Source organism: Echeneis naucrates, chromosome 8 (genome assembly GCF_900963305.1).
Source record: "Echeneis naucrates chromosome 8, fEcheNa1.1, whole genome shotgun sequence".
NCBI classification, from domain to species: domain Eukaryota; kingdom Metazoa; phylum Chordata; class Actinopteri; order Carangiformes; family Echeneidae; genus Echeneis; species Echeneis naucrates.
This window is the reverse complement of record NC_042518.1, coordinates 4,477,936-4,499,571: the sequence shown is the minus strand read 5'-3', so window position 1 is coordinate 4,499,571 and position 21,636 is coordinate 4,477,936. Positions and strand designations below refer to the sequence as shown.

Genomic DNA, 21,636 nt, shown 5'->3' with positions numbered 1-21,636 from the left:
TAAAATAGGGTCAAAAATGTGAAGGTGTTATTCTATCAAGATACTTTTTTGAGTTTCATTCATTCATCTTCTGTCTTATCTGTTTCGTGGGAGCTACTGGAGCCAATCCCAGCTCAGGCTGGGTGAGGGTGGGGTCACCCTGGACAGGTCACCAGCCCATCACTGGGCCGACACACAGAGACCAACAAGCACTCACACTCACACCTGCAGACAATTTAGAGTCACCAATTAACCCAAACGTGATGTCTTTGGACGGTGGGAGGGAACCCACACAGACAGAACAGGGAGAAGCCTCAGGCCGGGAACCGAACCCACAACCTTCTTAATGTAGGGGCGACAGCGCTAACCACCACGCCGCCGTGCTGCCAAGGGACCATTTTCACTCAAGATAGCGGATATCAGTGCAGACTGAAACATGTTGTAGGTGCGATTAAATGTTACTTCAGAAGGGCTGTCATTTTATTAGCGAGCATCTAACGATTAAAAGAACACTGCTGAAGTTTTGGTGTCACAGGCAGATTTGTCACCTTCACTGTTTGGACAGATGGGGAGTACTGAGCCGAGCGTAGGTTAACATACGCTAAGGCAGGATGGTAATTCCCATATCTGTGCAGAGACACACTGTTTATACAATATTCTAAAGGGAGTTGTGAATCAAGTACATGCTACTTAATATACACTCCATAATTTCATGATTAGAGGGTATGCAAACAGCTCATTTTAATCAGTGAGTCAGGCGGTATATAAATAAGGCACGGGTGTAAAACATGCAGGGCAGGGTTAAAAGGTTCAGCTTCTGTTCACTGAAAGGCAGAACAAACACAGCCTGCAGCTGCAACTTTTCACATGTCATAACTGTTGGTATCAGACTCTCAGAAGCAGCTCATCTCCAGAGATTTTGGTGCCATGCTGTCTATACCTGAACTGAGAAATGGTGCGATAAGCTAAAATAAACATGCAACCAGGGCTGTGTGTCAGAGGAAATGGTGCAGAGATTCTTTCAATTTTTTTTTTCCCAGGCACCGTAGTTTCAATTGATCACCTGAACACTACCATATTCATCTCTTCAAGGCCAAACTGAACACTTTTCAGGTGATAGTTAGAGCGAGAGGACACACTGTCTTAAAATGTTTACAGACTTTTTTTTTTTTTTTTTAGTCTAACTTTGCAGCCCCTCGGATAAATCCAATGCAGCACCTTGGAGATGAGGTGGAACATCTTTGCAGCGAACATGTTCTGCCAAAAAATCTGCAGAAACGGTATGATACTGTTGAGTCTCCTGTGGACCATTAAAAAGACCTTGGAAAATTCACTCTTCAAAATATCTGCAGGGCCTTAGCACAACTAGATACAGAGTTTCTTCCTGGACAGGAGTCGGACATGATGTATGGCTTCTAAACTGTGAAATTGAAGTAAAAGGTTTGTTTGTTATAATTGCACAATAACACAAACTGTACAGAAGGTCTCATTTTTGGGAGAAAAATTCTGAAGCCGTTAGCTCTAAGGTTCAAATGTTGGACACCTTAATAACACTCCCACTCACCCACCTGCACTTAGGTCCAAAACTACAGGCAGTGAGATCCTGAGGTAGCAGAATACTTCACGGCTTGTTTTCTGGATAAAGTGCGCGGCCTTGCTTTTGAGGTAAAATTGCACATACGTGTGCGTCGTTGCTTACGGCACAACACAAATACATCTTGAAACGCATTGCGTTTGTTGCAAGCGCTCAGCGAAATCGCACATTTGTGGACGTGTTGCCGGGGCAGGCTGTCAGGTTGAGGAATGACTCATCACAGTCATGCCCATGGGCAGCGGGAATCGAGCTGCGCAGCTGGAGTTATGTTAAACGTAAGGCGAAGTGACAGAAATGCTAATCAAGTATCAAAACTGACACCGAATCCCCATCGATGCACATCAGACCTTCAGTGATTTATTAGTCAAAGTGAAAGCATGTGTCACTGCGTTTGAAACCTCATGGGTAAACATGGCTTGCACCAAGATGCACTATTTAGCAGCTGCCCCCCCTCGGCTTTCCCCCTCGAGCATTAGCGACGCCCTCCACGAGGGCTGCGGATAGCAGAGTGGAAGAGTAACTTTCAAATTAAGGTAAGCCACATGCAACACATCTAAGGCAGGTCACTTAAAGGCCTACTTAAGAGCTATTACCATATCCGAAAGTAAAAGTGGGAGTGCGCCGCCACTTCAAATGGTTTCCTCTGCTGAGTAAGCCCACCAGCTCCCTTCCTTCCACGCTCCCGTCCTTTCTGTCTCTGGATCAGAGGGAGGACAGAGAGCTGCAGCAGACCCCAATTATCTGATCCTCTTTCACAATCCTTCATTTACTTCCTCAGTTGCTGCTCACCACTGCACTAATTTTAGTCGGGAAGTTCCTGCCAGAGCCTTGGGGAACCAAGGGTGGAGAGGTTAAACACTCCACAGAGTAACTGACTTTTGGCAATAGGAACCAAGGGGGATGAGGCAATAAAAAAAAAAAAAAAAAAAAGTGAGTGAGTTCGACTTTTTCTTCCCCATGCTGGATATTATTTGCATCACAGACTGAGGGAGAAAGTTGTCTGTTTGCTGTCTCCACTTTAGTGTGGCCAATTAATTCTGAGTTTCTTTGTGAGTGGATTGCCGGTGCAGGGCCTGGTTTGATGGGTAAACAACACTCCAGTGCAAAATTTACCTGAAAATGCCCGATCCATTCACGCTCCCAGCTGTATCCTTAGCATTTATTTAAGATGACTACAAAGATTATTGTGAGCCAACAACTGAAAAGTGATAACTGGACACGCTTTTTTGTCCCTCAGATGTTTGCAACAACGGCTGCAAGTTATTGTGAACCCCTCCAAAAAAAAAGACATCCTGTTTCTGCATGTGTGATAGAGAATATCACATCAAGTGATAAATATTGAACTACCTGCTTTGTGCATAATTCATACATCTTAACATCTGAGAGAATGGCTGCCCCCACCAAGACATTTCATTGGCTTCTTTGCAAAATCTAGACAATCCCTGCTGCCAGGTTTTGCAGCTATAGTGGGCTTGTTCATTTTTAATAGCAAGGAGGGGGAAAAAATAGAATGGCTAATGCTGTTGATTATTCAGCAGAGGAGACCAACATGTTTGGTTTTCCTTCTCACAGAATCATGGACTTCCTATATAAAGCATACTCATGCATACAGCACACACACAATTATTCCACCAAGCGTTAAGTCCCTCCAGAAATTTTAACGGTGTTTATCAACATTAAGAAGATCTCTTTGTTCACGTCTGTAATTAATGCAGGAGGTTTGATTGCTTCAGTTTCTTTTCTGTAAGAGATATTCCACTCAAGGCGATTTCTTTTTTCCTCCCTCAAAGTTATGGAAAATATAAAAATCCAGCCAACCATCAACACTGCTGTCCTCTGTTTTTCTTTCCCTTCTTGTCTGATTCCTTATCTCTATGGGAGTCTAGTGATCGCGGTGCCGGCTCTCCTCCGTTACAGTACAGACACGATGAGTCATTATTGCATGAGAGACGCCTGGAGCAATTTATGCTTTCATGTGAAAAGCGAAGCAGAGAATGCTGTGGGAGATTAATGGTACCTAAACAATGTAGATTATCGTGGAAGCGTAGAACCGGTGTCTGTGCATGTTCTTTTTATTTATTTCTTTTTTTCTCTTCATGCATTTCTTTATTTATTTGCTTATTTAGTTGGTTTCAGGCAACTCTGAAAAAGCAGAAGCCCCGACAGAAACCTTTTCGAGGTCTGCATCCCTGGTGTATCTGGAACTGAGACATGCAACCTGTCTCACGCTCGCACAACACAGGACATGTTGGATCTTACAGCCGTAGCTACAACTAATCCAAACACAGGAGTCAGTCAGATGGCAGTCTGGGAAATAATCAGCATCTTGTGTCATTAAGCCATTTCTTATTTGCTCATATAGTCATTTGTTTCCATCAAAACAAACAGCAGGACACACCTCATTTAAATAATAATATAAGATACCATTTGTAACTGAGCTTCAAACAGACTGAGTGTTACAGACAGCAAGAGAAAAATGTTTGGCATTATTCAAAGTTTTATCTCAGAATGCACACGAAGCTCCAGACGACACTTTTGCACTTGAATAAAAACGGAAGGTGCTTGCTCGGTGAATGTGATTATACAGGGCCAGATCAAGATAAACTCATGCTGACACCAATAAAAATTCTTCTGTCTGACCACATCCGTATCATGGGATGATGAAACGAAATGTGATACGTATGTGCAGCCAAAAGCAAAGGCAAGTCTCCGCCGTCGCACTGCTTCCTGGGTTGGACTCATTTCGCTGTTTGCTTCATTTCAAACGTTAGTTGGACTCCTCAATCAAACATGCGCGACTCAAATATGCACAAGATGGAAAGGTAATCGTTCCAAACCATACATCAAAAGGCTTCATATGGAGCGTACATTTGTTTGCATTCTTTTTAAAATGAACAGCGAATCGTTTGTTGAGGAGCTGGTTGATTGAGTGAACATCACTTTGAGGCCCTCTGACGATTTTTTAATTGAATGCAAATGTAATTGTCCCACTGGGTGGGGAAAAAGGAGAGTTAATTAATTTGGACATGGACGGGATGCTTTGGAGTTGGGATTGAGGTGCAAACAGATGACTGTTTGGTGATATACCTCCAAAATGTAATAAAAATGTTCCCCTGTATCTCTCCCAAAAGCAATCTCGATATGCAAGTGAGGAAATTCAGTGTGCCCTGATTTATTTGTAGTTATTAATGAGGCAGTGTTGAAGGAAGTGGTCTGTGGCTGCCAGCACAATATCTGACCTCTGAGAGTGCATTAAATCAAGGCATTAGGGAATGCAGTAATAAAGAAGCCAACTAAGGCATCAAAATGGCTCCAAAACAAACAACAGCTTTCTCACTGACGATTCTTTCACACAGAGGACGACGTGGAAGTCGCCCATCACCTGCCAGCCGTTTACCGATCACTCAAATGTTCTGCAGATAAGGAAACACTATTTATCTTTCTAGTTGTTCTCCTTTATTTTAAATCAAACACAGCTATCGCAGCAACGGCGCATCAGTCTTTTAGTGTGTGTCGTGTTCCTATTAACAAAAATATACAGTTGTGTACAGTGATCACGTGCTAATATTTTCTAATTAGCACAGATACCAGTAGTTTGAAATTTTACCTGTTGATGGCAGGCTGATGAAAGGCGGCGGTCTCAGACAACAGAAATGTGTTATATACATAGACATACAGTACACTTGAATGGGAAAATTGTCAGACTGTGTAAAGAAACCATGTTGACAGAAAGAAGGTCTGTTGCTTACACTGCGTATTGAGCAGAGCCAAAGTGAAAAGCATGTAATCCGTCCGAAGCATCGTGCTTGTTCAGCCTGCTGAATAAATTGTATACTGGTGGCAGAGCAGCAATTTCGCCGATGTAAAATCACAATAAATAAAGTCAATTCTTAAAAGAAAAAGAGGAGGGTGGTCAACCTCCATAATATTCTTTAAACATAACTGACAAATTCTTTACACTTTCAGAAGAATTCTTTCCAAAAGGATGACATAAGAAAAAAAAAAAAGAAGAAATCTAAAAGTTTGAACACACGTGGCAAAAAAGTTTTCGCCTCAGACCTAATAGTCACTGTGGCCATGTGTCATCTGAGTTACTGTACCTCCCCAGAGCTGTCACCACAGGCAAACAATAGGAGCAGCCCCCACATAAACCAAACAAGCTCTTGACTCCTACTCACGTCTCCTTGAACTGTGTGTCAGCTCAAAATGTTTGCATGAGCCTTTACTTCCCTGTTGACTCACATACGGTGTCCTATAATGTTTATGTATGGACTGCATACCTCAGTTCACTTTCTTTGGGAATTGTTGCCTTGTATGTAAATTTCCTCGTTAGAGTGTCATCACCCGGCATGCTGGGAAATCTGGCAACAGAGGTGTTAAGTTGGGGACACAGTTTTTTTTTTTTTTGGTTCAAAAAAGCGAAGACCGATAAAACTGACTGGCCTACCGTTAATGTAAATGTTTCCCTAAGTCACGCTGCATTTGTTCAACCAACTGTGGGGCTTCATATTGTCGACTTACATCGCCGATGTAGTCCAAAAACTGTGCTGTCAAAATAGGAAAAATACATTTGTCACAAAATATTTACAACCAATTGTTCATTCATTATTATCAAATTATTGTTTAAGTTTAAATTAAGTTGTATGATTATGAAATTGGACGTCACCTTTAAATGCATCCACTTGTGAATGATATTTCTCATTCCCGTTCACTTTATTTCATTTGGCGGGCACTTTTGTTCACAAAACTACATCGTCTGAATCTGTTCAATAAGAAAAGTGCAAGAGATACGACAAAAAAAAAAAAAATAAATAAATAAAATAACAGCGTGTTAAGTGGTAATTAGGCAAGGGTGTTAGAAGAATTAAGAAAGGTAATGCCACATCCCACTCCGACTGGGATTGTCTGAACACCAGGTAATGTTCCTGGCAGGAATGTCATAGCTGAGAAAACAACATGGGTCTGCGCAGTTTCATTAAACACAAAGTGGTATCTCTTTCTTGGCCAAGAACATAATACATAGGTTTTCAACACATTTGCTTTGGTAAAAATAAAATGTCAAGTTTCCATGTATTTGTTTTTAAAGCACAGATTTTACACTTGGCTGAGGTGAAAAAGTTGGCGCATCGATAAAAAGGAAACTGTGAGAAACTGATGGTACGCCAAAGTTTGGCCACTTCTGTTGTGACAACGCTTCCTCCAGCTGAAAAGATTTCGCCGTATAGGCTCCAGCAGTTGGTCAATAGCGAACTTCCAGCATTATTTTTTATTTTTTTTTTGGATTTTTTTTCCACGCACTTAGGGCCAAGAGCTGACATTTCTTTCGTGTAATTGCGTCTAAACAACGGGTGGTTGGCTGATTACATAGATTTTCGCCGCATGATTTTTCTGGCGACATTTACAATGTGACAGAACACACCGTGTTCATTGTTCTTTAGATTTTGAGCTTTCCAAAAAAGACAAAAAAAAAAAGAAAAAAAGAATAAGGAAACAAAAAGCAATGAAGTCATTGAGCCATGTCTGACTCTGTGGGTTAGCACTTAACCAGGGCAGGGGGTTTAGCCTCTATGATGTCAAAATGTCTTTGCAACCCACTGTCTCATTATGAATCAGAATAATTTGCTGCTGCACTTCTGTAGCCTTTCCACTGTGAACTAAGAATGGCAAATGCCCCCCCACCACCAAAAAAAATATATATGCCATCACTGATTGTTTTTTTTAATATAAAGAAATGTAATACTAAACGATGGGCTTGCTTTTTTTTTTTTCCAAAAGAAAACATTTGCTGAATGGTTGGATAGCAATTAGAGGCGATGGACTTGGGAGTAGATGCGTATTTAAGGTGGCAATTCTCATTCCGAATCCTCCGGATTGGAAAGGCCTGCTGGTTCTCACTCCGAACGTGCAATCAGGAAGTGGTTTACACCTGGGAAGTCAGGTGAAGGCAATCACCTGCAATCAACGAGCTGGCACGACAGAAAGAAGCCACGCTTCGGAGTCCTAAAGACCTGAGCTTGATTCAGCGCTGTCCAACACATAAACAAATGATTTTACCGGGAAAAGGCTTGACAATAACACTTTCATTCAGGTTGTTTGGGAGAAAGTATCAATACAATCTGGGATGCCGATAGCTGCAAGTGAAGGATACTCGGTGCATGAAATAGAATACAAAGTAAGCGTTAAAGCATAAACAAATGCAAACCTCCTGTATGACACTATGACACAACAATGATGCCATGGTTACACTTGAAGCATACATAAATAAGCCGACTAAAATAACTTCAAAAAGGCATTTTAAATAAGTATGTGATGATCCATCTGTTGAAACGTGTCAAAACAGCACCAGGACCATGAAATAACATGAAGGAACATATGCACAGTACAACCAAGGCAAATGACGCTATATATTATTAAACTCAAGGTGTGAAATTCCTTCCCTTGGCATCCCACTGTTGCTTAACTAATTATCATGGCACATTAATTTTCTAAAACCCCGAAGCCTTTGTTGAGTTTACCCAATGTGCAGCGCGTGCGTGTCTATTCCCGGTAAATGTGAGGTGTATTACAGAACACATTTAAGAGAAAGCAATTCGCTCCGAGCTGAGACAACACAGAGCCAGCAGCTGCTTGGGCTGCTTCATTTGTATTCTACCGCTTCCGTCAGAAATGTTGGAAAAATGTTAACTGGAGACAATGTGTTAAGAGGCAGATACGGTGTGACATGTAGCCAACATAATAGTATCAAGGACAAATTAATTATTACAATATGCTGAGGGTGGAAACAGAATGCTGTCCTCGATCCATTGAAATACATAATAGATGAAAAAGATAGCGGTGAATGCTAAACATTTGCTTGAGCAAATATGCTGGAGTGCCTTTTGGCTGACACACTGAAATGAAAAGACACTGCTTCCCTGCATCCAACAGTGGACATGTTGACAAAGCCCTCATTTATTACAGATTCCCAGCCCGGCGAGCAGGGCCCCAGCGTGACGCTGATTAGAAGGCTTGTATGAAATAAGCTTGAGGGCCCATTTCGCCACAAACCTATATTCATTTAGTTCTGCAGATTTATACATCCAGCTATCTAGGCACGAAAATTCAGCATGACATGAGAGTGTATTCTGCCCTTTAGAAAAGAGGGTTAATCTCTCTTTCTTTCAAGAAAAAAAGCCTCAATCTTACAGTGACCAGCATGTCTCATATGATGCAGCGGCTGAGGCAATAAATTGAATTAAATAAACCCATTAGTTACAGCAGCTACCTTCTCACCTCAGCCCAGATACACTTTCATGGTAAGTTGGTCCCTTATAAAGACCAGAGGACGCAGCTTAAGACTGTGATGGCAAAGTGACCTTGGGTAAAAAGACAGAAAGCATTATCCTTGTTCATTACTCAAATCAATTAGGACGGCCTGTTTGCTGCACAGCGCGGCGCCCGGTGTGTTCTGCAGGTGTTAAAGAGTAAATGTATGCTCATTCAAAAATCAATTCATACTTAGGATTCTGCCTCCTCCCGTCGTGTAGACATGAAACAAACTAGAGGTCGATTAGAGAAGAAAGCAGCTATTTGGAGTTTTGCCCCGTTCATGCTTAAAATTCATGTGAATGAATAGAAAGACGCGCTCCCCATACCTTATGAAAAAAGAGCTCTGAATGAGTCGATGATCCTATCAGCACCCCTTAAAGCAGAGAGGTTTATTTCTCCAGTTTTGTCGCAGACTGTCAACTCGAAGCTCTATACAACATAATCTCTCTGTTCAAATATTAACCAGTGTGGACAACAACGCTGTCAGTGACAGACCTTATTTCCCTGTTCAGTTACAGCATTTTGATTTTCAGCAATGTTAAAGGCTAATCAAGCTCGGTTAGAGAATACGTATTATAGCAAATGTTTTTGAAAGAGTTGGAATATTTGCCAATTTTCGAAGCATTTTCTTTCTTTGTTTTTTATTGTTGTTGTTGTTATTTATTTTTTTTATTTTATTTTTGTTTTGACCAAAGCAGTGATGGAAGAATATTAGATTAAATTGAAGAAACGGTTAACAATGTAATACCGGAGAGAGAAATCATGTGGGGACACTTGGACTGTAAGGTTTGATTTCTGCGGCCAAAATCCAGCCGTTGGCTTAGGTGAAGTATATCTCTGTTGGCAGAGCACAGAGCTGCTAACAGAATAATTGCTATCAGTGTAATTACTCAGCATTTTAATCCGACCGTCATTTCATTTCACTTCAGCTCTGCTGTGGCCCATGTTACTTGGTTTGTGAAAGAAAAGGGCCAATCGGTCCAGGGGCCATCACGACATCAGCTTTAACTAAAAGCATCACTACCTTCTGTGTAAAGAACAGTTCATCACTTGTTTTGTTGTGGGTGTGTGTTCATGTTGACGGTGTATCACACCTATCGGAGGCCTCATGTGGGAAGTCCTGGCTGCATGCTTGAGAGCAGGGAACAACCTTATTAGAAAGGGATAAGTTGTCACCTCTGTCCTAAATCTCTAATCCAAATTATCCAGGAAAAAAAACAATCACCTCCTGATACGGCAATTAGCAATTAGCATAATCCCTAAAACCGTCCCTTTGCATTTCATCGGTTTAATCCAAGTCTCAGGGGAGTTTGGCAAATGCCACAGCTTGTGTTAATGACTTCCAACATACCGAGTGCACTGAGGGGTGCTGGTGTCAGAGGCGGCAGCAGTATGTTTCATCACATATAACAATGAAATCAGGGTTTGACCGATTGATCGAAGAGTTCCCTTTCAAGAGGCCCAGCGCGGCTGGCCGCTTTAAAGAGACGCTGCCAGGCCTCCGCTGTCTATACATGTCTGGAGTGTGGTTAACACGTCTAATGCCGAGCTCATACATTGTTTCACACTGCGCTAAAATTATTCTAACAGAATACCCCATGGTGATTTGGGGGAGAAAGAAAGAGCATGAATAAGTAAACAGCATAAAGCGATGAGAAACTTCAAAAGCGATAGGACAATCACAGCAAACAAGATCCTGGAAGCCAGTGAATGTGTTTGTCTTTGTCTGTGACAGTGACTCAGGGGTGTAAACAGAGGAATTAGCTCACACCTCCAGAGTCTCAACACATCACACAGCCATAATTGAATTAGGCCTGTCAGGTTGTTGCTGAACTGTTGATATTGTATAGAGCACGAGGCATATTTGGCTCCAAAGATCACATCTGTATATGATCCCTGATTTTTTCTTCATCAAATTGTTTAAAAAAGAAAAAACAAAAAAACGAAAAAGTAGGATATTCGGGCAAAAATGGCAATCCTGGGTAAAATGGCTAAAATTGCAGATATGGTTAACAGCATGCTAACTGGTGGAAAATCGGCCACATGCTGCATATATCTACTGTGTAATGGTCATATGATAATGCCGTCTATACCGGAGGGGAAAGCTAACATTTCCATTCCCCCCGTCTCCTCAGCGTTAGCATATCACAGACGCACCAATCAGCACACGGACACACATTTGAAACATACTCCCAGCAGCCCCTGTATCTTGGCTCCATGACCATTCCTGTCAGGGTTTTTCCTTTGACTGAACAAATGCATCAGCTTGTGTCATGAGACCACATCCCTCGCAGCCAATAAGGAGCACGAGCGGCACAAGTGCTTCAGGAGATGTGGAAGGAAAATTGGAATCTTGACAAGTATGATTGACACGCGCATTTGTCCCAAGGTACTCTTATTTGCAGAGATTTAAAGACGTCTGTAAACCGGCATTCTGGCGAAGAGAATCATTGTTCCTCCAGACTAGAAGCACAGCACGGCAATTCTGTTGCATACAAATAATCTTTTGGGAGAGATGAATCCCTTTGAGCATAAAATGACTTCAGCTTATACTTTATTTTGGGTCCAAAATAAATTATTTAACAGATGAAGCTATGTCTTTCATTTTCTGCCCATGTTGCTGGTACAAAAAACACAGTAAGTCCTCCCTTCAAACCCCCCACCACCCGTGACAGAGGAGAAGGCCGCGCCGAATTTTATCTGGTTCCTTTGATGGACACAAAAATAAAGTGGATATGAGCCTTGATGGCAAACCATAACCCACGGCCACTTCATAGCAATGAAAGGGGGGGTGGGTGGGATGGGGGATGGGGACAGTGTATTAAATTCTAACCATAAGTAAAATATACTTCCACTTGGAAGCATCAGAGTGTAGCTACAGCAGGGCAAGAGAAAGAGATAGATGTGTGTGTGAGAGAGGAGGAATGCACATGAATTCTGAGCAGGACCAAAGGCAGGATGAAATTGGCCATATCCATTAACTGCTCAAAAGGTTTTTTTTTTTTTCCTCTGTATATTCAAAAAATGATAGAGAAGTATTACTTCTCTCACAATTCTTGTGTTACAATACAGATTGCTAGAATAAGATCAAACCAATCCGTAATCCTGAAATGGGATGGGGGGGGGCGAGGGGAAGGCATCTCAATTCAACTAAAACAAAACACCAGTGAAAGGGAAAAACCTCCTGAAAGGTAATTCAACACTGCGCTTCACGCCACATCGAGATAGATCCACAAATTAGGACATTATCTGCAGAAAATAGACAACCAGGATGCCCTATTATCATTTTTTTAATTATTATTATTATTTTACCAGAGATTTAAAAAGTTTAAAACGGGACAATTTTCTATGAAAAATGTTGTAGTTTACTATTGAAAGTTAGTAGTTTCAATAGAGATGGGATAGCCTCCATTATACTGAAAGAACTTGGCGAGATTTAGGAAAGCTGTGAATTAAGCTCTGGACACTTTGATGTATCCCTGGCACAAAAGGAATAGCTTGACCTCTGAGAAAATGCACATCATCGCTTTCTTGCAGACAGTGAGATGAGATGGTTGATAGAGGCGCTCTCATCTGTATGCTAAGTAAGTAGCTGGAGCCAGATGCCAGTTAGCGCTTAGCTTAGCACAAAGGCTAAAAACTGGGAGCCAGATTTCCCTCCACAGGAAACAGAATCCACCTCCGGTCACCTCCCATAAATTATGTTAATTTGTTTGTTGAATCCAGAGATCAAAAGAGAAAAAAGGCGATTTGATTGGGGTCATATTGGAAACAACAAATCGGCTGGGACTCAGATCCATATTCCTCCAGACATTTGGACAGAAGTGGGTTAGCTAATCAGCAGTCTATATGCTAAGCTAGCTTCGACTCAACCGTACAGACATTAGAATGTTTTGAATCTCTCTGTGTTCTTTAGAGCAAACCCAATAATATTTCTCAAAATGTCGAAGAGACCAGAAGCTGCATAAATCAATAGTATATCACGATGGCGGCGCAGTCAGACAGAGCGGCCCAGCACTGCGGTGAAGAGGAGACTTGAAATGACTTCTGCTGTTATGACATAAAGGTTCGTTCTGATCTGTGGGGCAGATGTTAGATTTAAAAGGAAACATTTTAAATGTTTCCTGAGGATGACATGTCAAGAAACCGATCTGCACAACTGTACAACAACAGACATCACGTTGTGTAAACTTACAGACTGCTGACAACACAGCCACTTTAAAAAAGAAGCAGAAGTGTATTATTTAGCCAGTGAAATTTCACTTGACAATCAGTTGTGTGTCTCATAACATAATTTTATACTGTGACAAGTCATTTATTACTCATGGAGTCGATTGCTCCAGCGTAAGCTTGGGATGCAACGAGTAATTTTCCCGTCTTATGCCGCGTCTAAAGAGATTCTGAAACAAAAAATAAAAATGATTGCTCCTATGGTAACTGGAATCTCAGAGCCCCAATGTTTCTTGGGAGTTTAATCGAGCGGAAAGGGGTTGGGCAATGAGAAAGACCTGACTGAAGCGGTCCACTCTCTTGACAGCGCAGGGGTGCGCTGCTAATTAAAAAGTTTAATTTCACAACTGCAGCAGTGGCATCAGAGCACTCAGAGGTGCGTCCTTGTGAGTCTTGGCGCCGTCTTATCAGGCGTAGGCAGATTCTGCCGCGTTGAGAAGGCGCAGGACAGGGAGGCACTGCAGCAGCACACAGGCCCAGCTGGAAGGGATGGCATCCTGCCCACGCCGGGATCTGGCCCACCTTGCTCTTTCCCATCTCCCCACTGAGTGGAGTCACGGGCTCCCAGTCAGGTGGCAAGAGTCAGGGGCTAAGCTGCCCATGGAGCAGCTGAGAGAGGGAAAGCGGGGCTAAACAAGGGATAAATGTTGGATTCAGACTTTTCTGCTGCTGGGCTCGGCAGTGGATCCATGTCTCCATTACACACCTCCTGTCACCAGGTCCGGTCTTATAATCGAAGGTTGCAGGTTCACTAAAGCCCGCTCTGCATTACCTACCGTTCCCTCAGTGTTCAACAGCCGCTGAATCAGATGCGATACACTGATGCTGCCTGCCTGAATAGACTTTAATATGTCAAAAAAAATATATATATTCTTTCACAATACAGTGAAAGAAAGGATCCGCTTCTTTGATAAGGTGAGGAGAGGAGCGAGCGTGCTCTATTGTGCAGCCTTGGTCGAGGTAAAAGTTTTGTAGCCGTGTAGGATGTATTGATTAGAGCACATTACAACTCGCACAAAGATAAAAGTCCTTGGAAATGGCAAAGCTCATTCTGTGAAATCCTTTTAAAAGGCCACATCGTACGAAGCTTCAAAAAAAAAAAAAAGAAGGTGATTGAAAAGCAGCCAGCAACAAAAGTGAAATACATTCAGATAATATTGGAATAAAAACAATACCTTTCCAGGACCGGTCGCCGAGGAGCTGGAAGCTCCATTCATGGAAGGAAGTACATAGCTCCAAAAGATTTATAGGCACATCCCCTCAGCTTTTATTGCACAGAGGGGTTAAAGTGTCATTTTAATAAGACAGAGATATTACAGCTTGCAAACCTCAGTAATGCTCAGGTTTCGGTTTAGAGTAAGCTGATTTATCTTATGTCTAAATATCTTTCTGAGGGAGCACAGGAAAACGGCATGCTCACCGGTGATATCTGAATTTCAGGTGACCGTCCTAATCCCTTTGGATTAGTTTTTCCTGCAGTTTGCACATTTCCTTTTGTTCATTAATGCTGCGTGGAAGTCATGCAGGCAGAAGAAACTAAGCTTGTTTAGATTATGAGCTGTTTTCGCTTCATCGCCCCCCCAACTCCCAAAATCTCCTAATTTAGTGCTGCTAGGTCCCAACTGTGAGGCTGTGATTTTGATAAATGATCTATTCACCTCACAAACAGGTGAACTTGGCAATAAATCCTTTTTACAGTGGCTCAGATCCATACAGTCTGTAGCGTTACCCTAGGTGGCAGCTGTTTTGTGTTAGTGGCGAGCTGACAGAGTGATACGTCAATCAGGAAAGCTACATGTGGCTTAATATTCACCGCTACATACACACTGAATACCTCAGAGTCCATTCTGGGAGTGAGAAATTGTTGAATGGTTTGAGCAGCATTATATACAATGTTTTTATTTTATTGTTGTTGTTGTTTTGCTTTTCAAATATATATATATACCCTTTAGAGCAAAGTCTTTAGAATAAAACTGAATTTATAGCTTTTGGCCGACGACTGCGCGGCAGGACGTGAGTGTGAAATGTCGATATGACTTGTTTGTAAATACTGACAGTTCATTTTAGCAGTGTGTGTTGTGTGAGTGAAATATGTGTGCATACGTACCTCCCAATAAGTACAGGATGCAGTAAGTATGAGCACAGAAGTGTTGGGCAACTGTCGCAGGTTCGATCCCTGGCTCCTACAGTCTGCAAGTTGAAATGTTCTTGGCAAGATACGGAACCCCAAATGATCTCCTGGTTCGTTCCATTAGTGTACGTGTGTGTGTGTAAATCAGGGAACAAGGTTTCTATTGTCGAAGACTCAAAGTCAGTTCAGGAGAATTCAATCAGGTAATTGTTTCATTAATGCTCTATTCTTTTTTTTTTTTAATTCCACTCACACAAATTTGTGTCTGAGTCATTGGTGCCTCCTGTGTGTTCTATGCTGCTGTCGAGCAGAGCCTTGACTTTATGTCTGACTTTCCTCCATATGGAAGTGTAACCAGGAAGTGGATGCCTTAAAGTAGGTAAAGTTACAGGCGATCAGAACACAATGCACGCACACACTCACACACTAACACACAACAAAAAAAAAAACAACACAGACAGTGTTGCTTGAAATTTTAAGATCTCTCTTTCACAGCCATATCGATTCGTGATGAATTTCACACAGACTTTGGTTCAGGTCTGTGGCTCTGTGTCGCTGTAGCTGTAGCTCTGACTCCTGTATTGATTTTTCGATTGGTATCAGCTCAACTTTGCACCGCAGCAAATTTGGATACCAATTCTACGGAAGCCTGAAGTAAAAAAAAAAAACCCTCCAGTAGAAAGTTTTTTTTCTCCCTTCAACTTTGGTCAGAGTATCAGAGTACTAAAAAGCCATTCTTATTCCTCGTGAAAACACTGATATAACTCCTCCTACTTTGCCAACTGTGCAGTTCACACATAAGTGCGGGGCAGAATTTTCCATTGAGGCTTGAAAGAGGAGAAATCTCATTCCTCTCGTGAAATTATTTGATCTTGCCACAGACGCTTTTCAACTGGCCTTAATCTAAAACGGAAAGCCACTTTTCAAAATGCCGTTATTTTTAACAAGGTGGGCGGCTGTGAGAGCCTGTTAATCTGCCCATTAACTCAAACTTTAAGGCACTTGAAAAATAGATTTTTGTGTGCGTGATGTAATAGTGTGACTATTTTTAAACCAGCAGAATAAAACAAAATTCCATCGCATATTATCACTCTGTTTTTTCACCCTTTCTGAAATTTTCATGAATCCACTGCAAAGTCTTTTAGGCAGCAGTTCAACAATTTAGCGATTGCTTATTCGTAACTTGCTGATTTTTTTTTTTTTTTTTTTTTTGGGGGGGGGGGGTATTTTGCACAAATGTAGCCGATATCAACCCCAATAAGCCCTCATTAGACCCCTCCATAACCAGAGTACCCACAGAAGTCACAAATCTTCACATAGGAAAGATAATGAATCAAATTCTTGAACAAAATTAACGAGGCATATTATATCTCCACTAAAGTCTCCAAATATTGGCACAAAGCTGGAGTAACAGTTGCTGTATTGGTCATCCCGCATCAAATGTTTTCTATTCCAGAGTGGGCATTTACACCAGGTCGAGAAATGCTCAAGAGAACAGATAAGACAAATCCTTGTGGTGGTGCCTCATCCTCTTTGCTCAGAAATAGAGGCAACATTAGAAGCGCCAATTGGCTGAAGGAAGTCCTCTGTGTATGGTAATGATGGCACTACATTGCTAATTGCGTGTTCAAGTAAGCCCAAAACACAGTGGAGAAACTGTGCAAGAGCGTTAAAAACACGACTGCAGCGATGATCACCCATCTGGGCCTGTCCATGGAGGCTCATGTCGGGCCCCGCCACAGCTGGGATTCGGGTGTGAGCGTTGCGTATGTGCAAAAGTTGCGGAAGATTGGCTTTGAGCTGTACACACCCAGAGATTTTTATTATTACTAATGTAGCTTTTTTGGTACTGAATGCAAACTAACCCCAAGTATCATAGCTAGCGCTGAAATCATTCGCAAACATAACTAATAACATAGAAATGAATTCGATAATTGTGCAAAATTTCTTTGAATAAAAGAAAATGACAGAAATGTTTACAGAATGTAAGCACAGTTACATTCAGTGACATCCACGATTAAAAAAATATTTGGCAAATAAATTGATAATTGAAATAATTAGCTGCAGTCCAAGCAAATGAAATGTATTCCATCCTGGGCATCCATCCAAACAGAGCACAGTCACACATGAGAGATTCGAACCTCCCAAAATAAACAGATACGCTTAGCATGTTTTGAGAAAATCTACATCCAATTAACTCCATTTTACTTTCCAAAAAGCACAGAACTTTACAGAGTACTCTGCAGACCCGGTGAGACCCTCCTGGCTGCTTTACCTGTGGAAGACGACGAATGCTCCCTGCTGCCTACATGAAAGAGTCAATACTTCATTCACTGTCGCTGACTTGGACCAGCTCGTGCATTTTGCAGAATAATAGCGCTATTCCTTTTTTTTTTTTTTGAGGTATTTGAAATTGAAATGATGGTGATGGTAACATGTTCAAGCAACAAAGTATTTTTGCTTGCCTTTACTTGAGCCATTCAGGTGGATTAACACTTGTACTTGTGAGGGTCAGTGAACAGCACAGCTATAGCCACACAGCTATAACTGCTGTAAAGGCTACAGGCGAGCTTCAGTCTACGCACACAGCATATCCTCACTTCATCGCAGGAGCTTTAAATAATGACACAACAGTCAATACAATTCAAAACCCCACCCTCCCAAAAAGAAAAAGACACACACAAACAAATCCACACAAGTTGACTAAATCTGAGGAATAGATTGCAAAAGGACAATTATCTTCAGTCATTGCAAGCCTTTAATGAGACATACAGAGAGATCTTTGGGTTTACTGAATTGGAAAAAAAAAAAAAGAACTGCCTCTGAGTTATATTTCACATAGCTTATCCATTGTATGTACCAAAATGTGGAGCAGGTGTTACTCAGGCTTTATGAATTGCGTTGTATTAGATTACTGGGCTCACTCATCTACACCAATGTCAAATGGTTTCAAACATCTGTAACTGATCGTGATTTCACTTCCATTAAGTGCACATTAAGCAGAGCATTGCAGAGAGGTGAGAGGGATGTGGTAAAACCGTCGTTCAGAAACAAACAAACAGACAAATGTGGTCTGAATGCATTTCCTGGTGTCAACCCACCGATAGAGAGTTCGCACAAAATGTTTCCTGTGTGTTCCCTTTCCTGCCTAAATCCACCATTATAGGGTGAGTGGTCCACACAGGACAGTGACAGATATGAAGCTAAGGCTCCTTTTGGGATTTTTTTAGCAGGCTCAGGGGCCATAAAACACTCAAGCACACTTATTATTATTTATGTAAGCATGTCATCCTCCTGTCTAATGAGCCTTTCACCGTGAGCGTAATGAAACAGCTTGCATTAGCACAGGCTAAATGAACAGCCGAGAGCTCCCATGTCTCTGCAGCAAGATGAAAGCAGATGCTCCACAACCCAAACACCAACATAACAGACCCGGGTTCAACGGAAAAACAGAAGGAACTTTGAGTGAGCGTCATTCTCACCAGCTCATTGACTCTATTAGAAAATCTTGGATTCCCATGGTCAAACATCATAATGTGGGGAACAACACCTTACTGAGTCATGGTCAACTGACCACGAATGAACCCCTCCAATTGATTTTTCCTCCCATAAACATGGCAATGATGAACAGGTTCCTCTCTGGCCATTAAATCTGGACCCAAAGTGAATGTCAAGCCTCACACACACAGTAAGGATGTTAAAGAAAATGCAAGATCGCTTTACAAGAGAATCACTTGCAAAGCAGAATCTGAAGCTACTTCAGAAAATAAGAGCGGTTAAATGACTTTGGCACATGTCAGTCTAAATGCAGTTTAAGTAAAAGGCCCGAGGAGCTCTGCTAAGTCATGGCTTTAACGTTCTGTCAAAAAGTGCCTCGTTTAATTACTTTCCCTTAAAACATTTATAGTCCCGCTGAGTTTCAGAGTGTGCGCCTTTAAGACTCCTCGTCTGTGTTTTATGCGGTGACCATGGTGATGCATGTGTGAGTGTTGTCGAAAAGGAGTTTGTGTTCAGCCAAACTCAGTTGGTCAATATCGATTCTTTGAGAAATGATCAAAGTCACAATCAAAAATCTGAAACGTTGTTGTCTCACATTGTGTTGTGTATTTCACCCTTTCCCACAGATATAGGAGCAAAGCCTGAGGCACACAGCTAGTTTTGTCAGAATACCAGATTAAAATATGTAAAGCACAGAAGATATTTCGCTCCTGAATAAGGAAAACAACAGAAAATCAAGCTAACCACTCCAGCTTTGTTAAAGCTCTGGACTTCAGATTCGCTGCGTGACCTGACAGACAGACCTCTGGTACAGCGTGCCTCTCTTAGCTGAGACAAACTGTTGTTGGAAACCAACTGTGTGTCTACAAATGGCTTTCAATATATATGAAACACACCGCTCACAATTTAGAGAAGGATGACTGTGCCATAGGCAGTATGAGTCTGGTGATAACGGAGCAGAAGAACAGAAGATTGTGAAAACTCACTTCACAACAAAAGAAGTCTGATAAAACACCATGGCAGAGTTTGATCACGTCATAGACATTCACCTTTAATGATATCTACATGGCTGCCCCAGGAATCACTCCCCAGAGCTCTTACTCTGGCTTTATCCATGACTCGATTTCTGATTTCACAACAGATTCAGTTTGTCGTCGCCTCCCAGGAACATCAACCTGCACTGATTTGTGCGAGACATGCTCTTACCCAGCATGGTGAAAAAGGCAGATTGATTTGTTATTTTGGCTCAGATGAAAGCGCAATCTGACGTGGAAAGTTTGCATTGGCCACGCAACAGTACGTTAACTTGAGGGCAGCAGAGTGGATCACTCAGACGGATCATTTATCTGTGTCTCTTGGGAGTGGATTTCCCGAGCTTTTACTAAAAATGAGCTATTTCTGGAACTATGCATGCGTTGGAAAAATGCAGACGTGGTGCTGGTGAGGGGGAGGGAGGGAGGGAGGGGGGGGTGGGGGGGGGAGAAAACAAGTGAACTCATAAACACAAAAATCAGCACTCACCTGTACCAGTCCAGCCCCTTCTCGTAGTTCCTGTCAAAGAAATGTGGCTCGTTCCCCACGGCTCTGACATCGGGGTGCACCCTGAGAGCCTCCAGCAGGGCTCGGGTGCCCCCCTTCTTCACGCCGATGATGATGGCCTGCGGAAGTTTCTTCTCTCCGTAATCCGACGTGCAGTTCACCCTCAGGTCGCTGTCCGTGGTGCTGAATTCCGCGTGCTCCCTCTCCAGCGCGGTGGTGTGACGGCGACGGTCCGCCGCCGCCGCCGCCGCCGCCGGTTTGGTCGGAGACGCCTGAGTCCTAATCCACTCCACCGTCCTTTGCTCGGCCTCAGCATGGTCCTTCACGGCGGAGACCGCGGTGGTCCCCTCCGCCTCGGTGAATTCGGTAAAGCCCTGGGAAGCGGAGTAAAGTTTCTCCCTCAATGTCACAAAAGTTGTCTCCTCCGTCACCAGCCTCCCTTGATACGCGTAGTTCTCTTGCAGCGGGAACTGCAGCGAGTTGTAGCAGCTCATCAAGCTGTAGAACAAGTAGGTGACAGAGAGGGAGAGGGTGAACATGAATAAGATTTTCCGGGGCACTTTAGAGGTGAAAACCGAAGTGCTGGACCAAAATGCCATCTCTGATAGCAGCGATCCTCTCAAAGAAGTGGCCAGACATGTTTCCACCCCGAGTCTTGCATTGACAAAAAAATCAACGGCAATAATCAGTCACTATCAGCGCTGCTCCAGCAACAAAAGCGTGAAGCTGGACCAAACCAACCTAATCCAACCAAATCGCATATTTATAGGGATAGACAAGGGTGGCGGTGATGGGGGGGTGAGAGGTGGAGGGGGGGGGGGGAGAGGGGGGTTGTAGATCGTTAAAATTCCGGGAGAATACGGTGCCCCCCTTTTTTATCGGGTATCGCTCTATCTTTATTCCAAAGCTGACAGACAATGTCAAAATTTATTGGACTGAACTTGCAGATTTGAGAGGTTGGAGGTCTGGCGTCCTTCCAAATGAGCAGCCTGGGTTGAACTGGACAGAGTATGATGGACGGAATCCTGACATGTTATGGAGAAGAAACGAGACTATAAATATATATATATATGTTAAAGAAAGAAAAGAGAAAAGGGAAACGACTGGCAGAATGTTTAAAGTGGAGCTTCTTCTTTCTTTCCCTCCAGTCCAGTTCAGTCCAGTCCAGTCGGCGGCAGACTACAAGAGTGGATCCACATCCCCACAAAATCCACCGAATCTCTCCATCGAGGCGGACACAGTCCTTTATGCTTCTATTTACTTTGCGCGTAAAAAACAAAGACCCCCCCCCCACCCTCTCCCCAGAAAAAAAGGAGTAGAAGAAGAAACCCAGCAGCCTTTGCACACACAAAAAAAG

The 21,636-nt window shown here is 42.5% G+C and overlaps 1 protein-coding gene across 1 annotated transcript in view; it reads right to left on the bottom strand.

Annotated features, from left to right (window-relative positions):
- The window catches only part of hs3st4 (heparan sulfate (glucosamine) 3-O-sulfotransferase 4), a 66,584-nt gene extending 45,706 nt beyond the window's left edge, over window positions 1–20,878 (bottom strand). The window contains exon 1 of the mRNA XM_029507998.1: window positions 20,262–20,878. Within this exon, the coding sequence (XP_029363858.1) occupies window positions 20,262–20,878 (617 nt within the window). The remainder of the gene's footprint in view (window positions 1–20,261) is intronic.
- Between the last annotated feature and the right edge of the window lie 758 nt (window positions 20,879–21,636).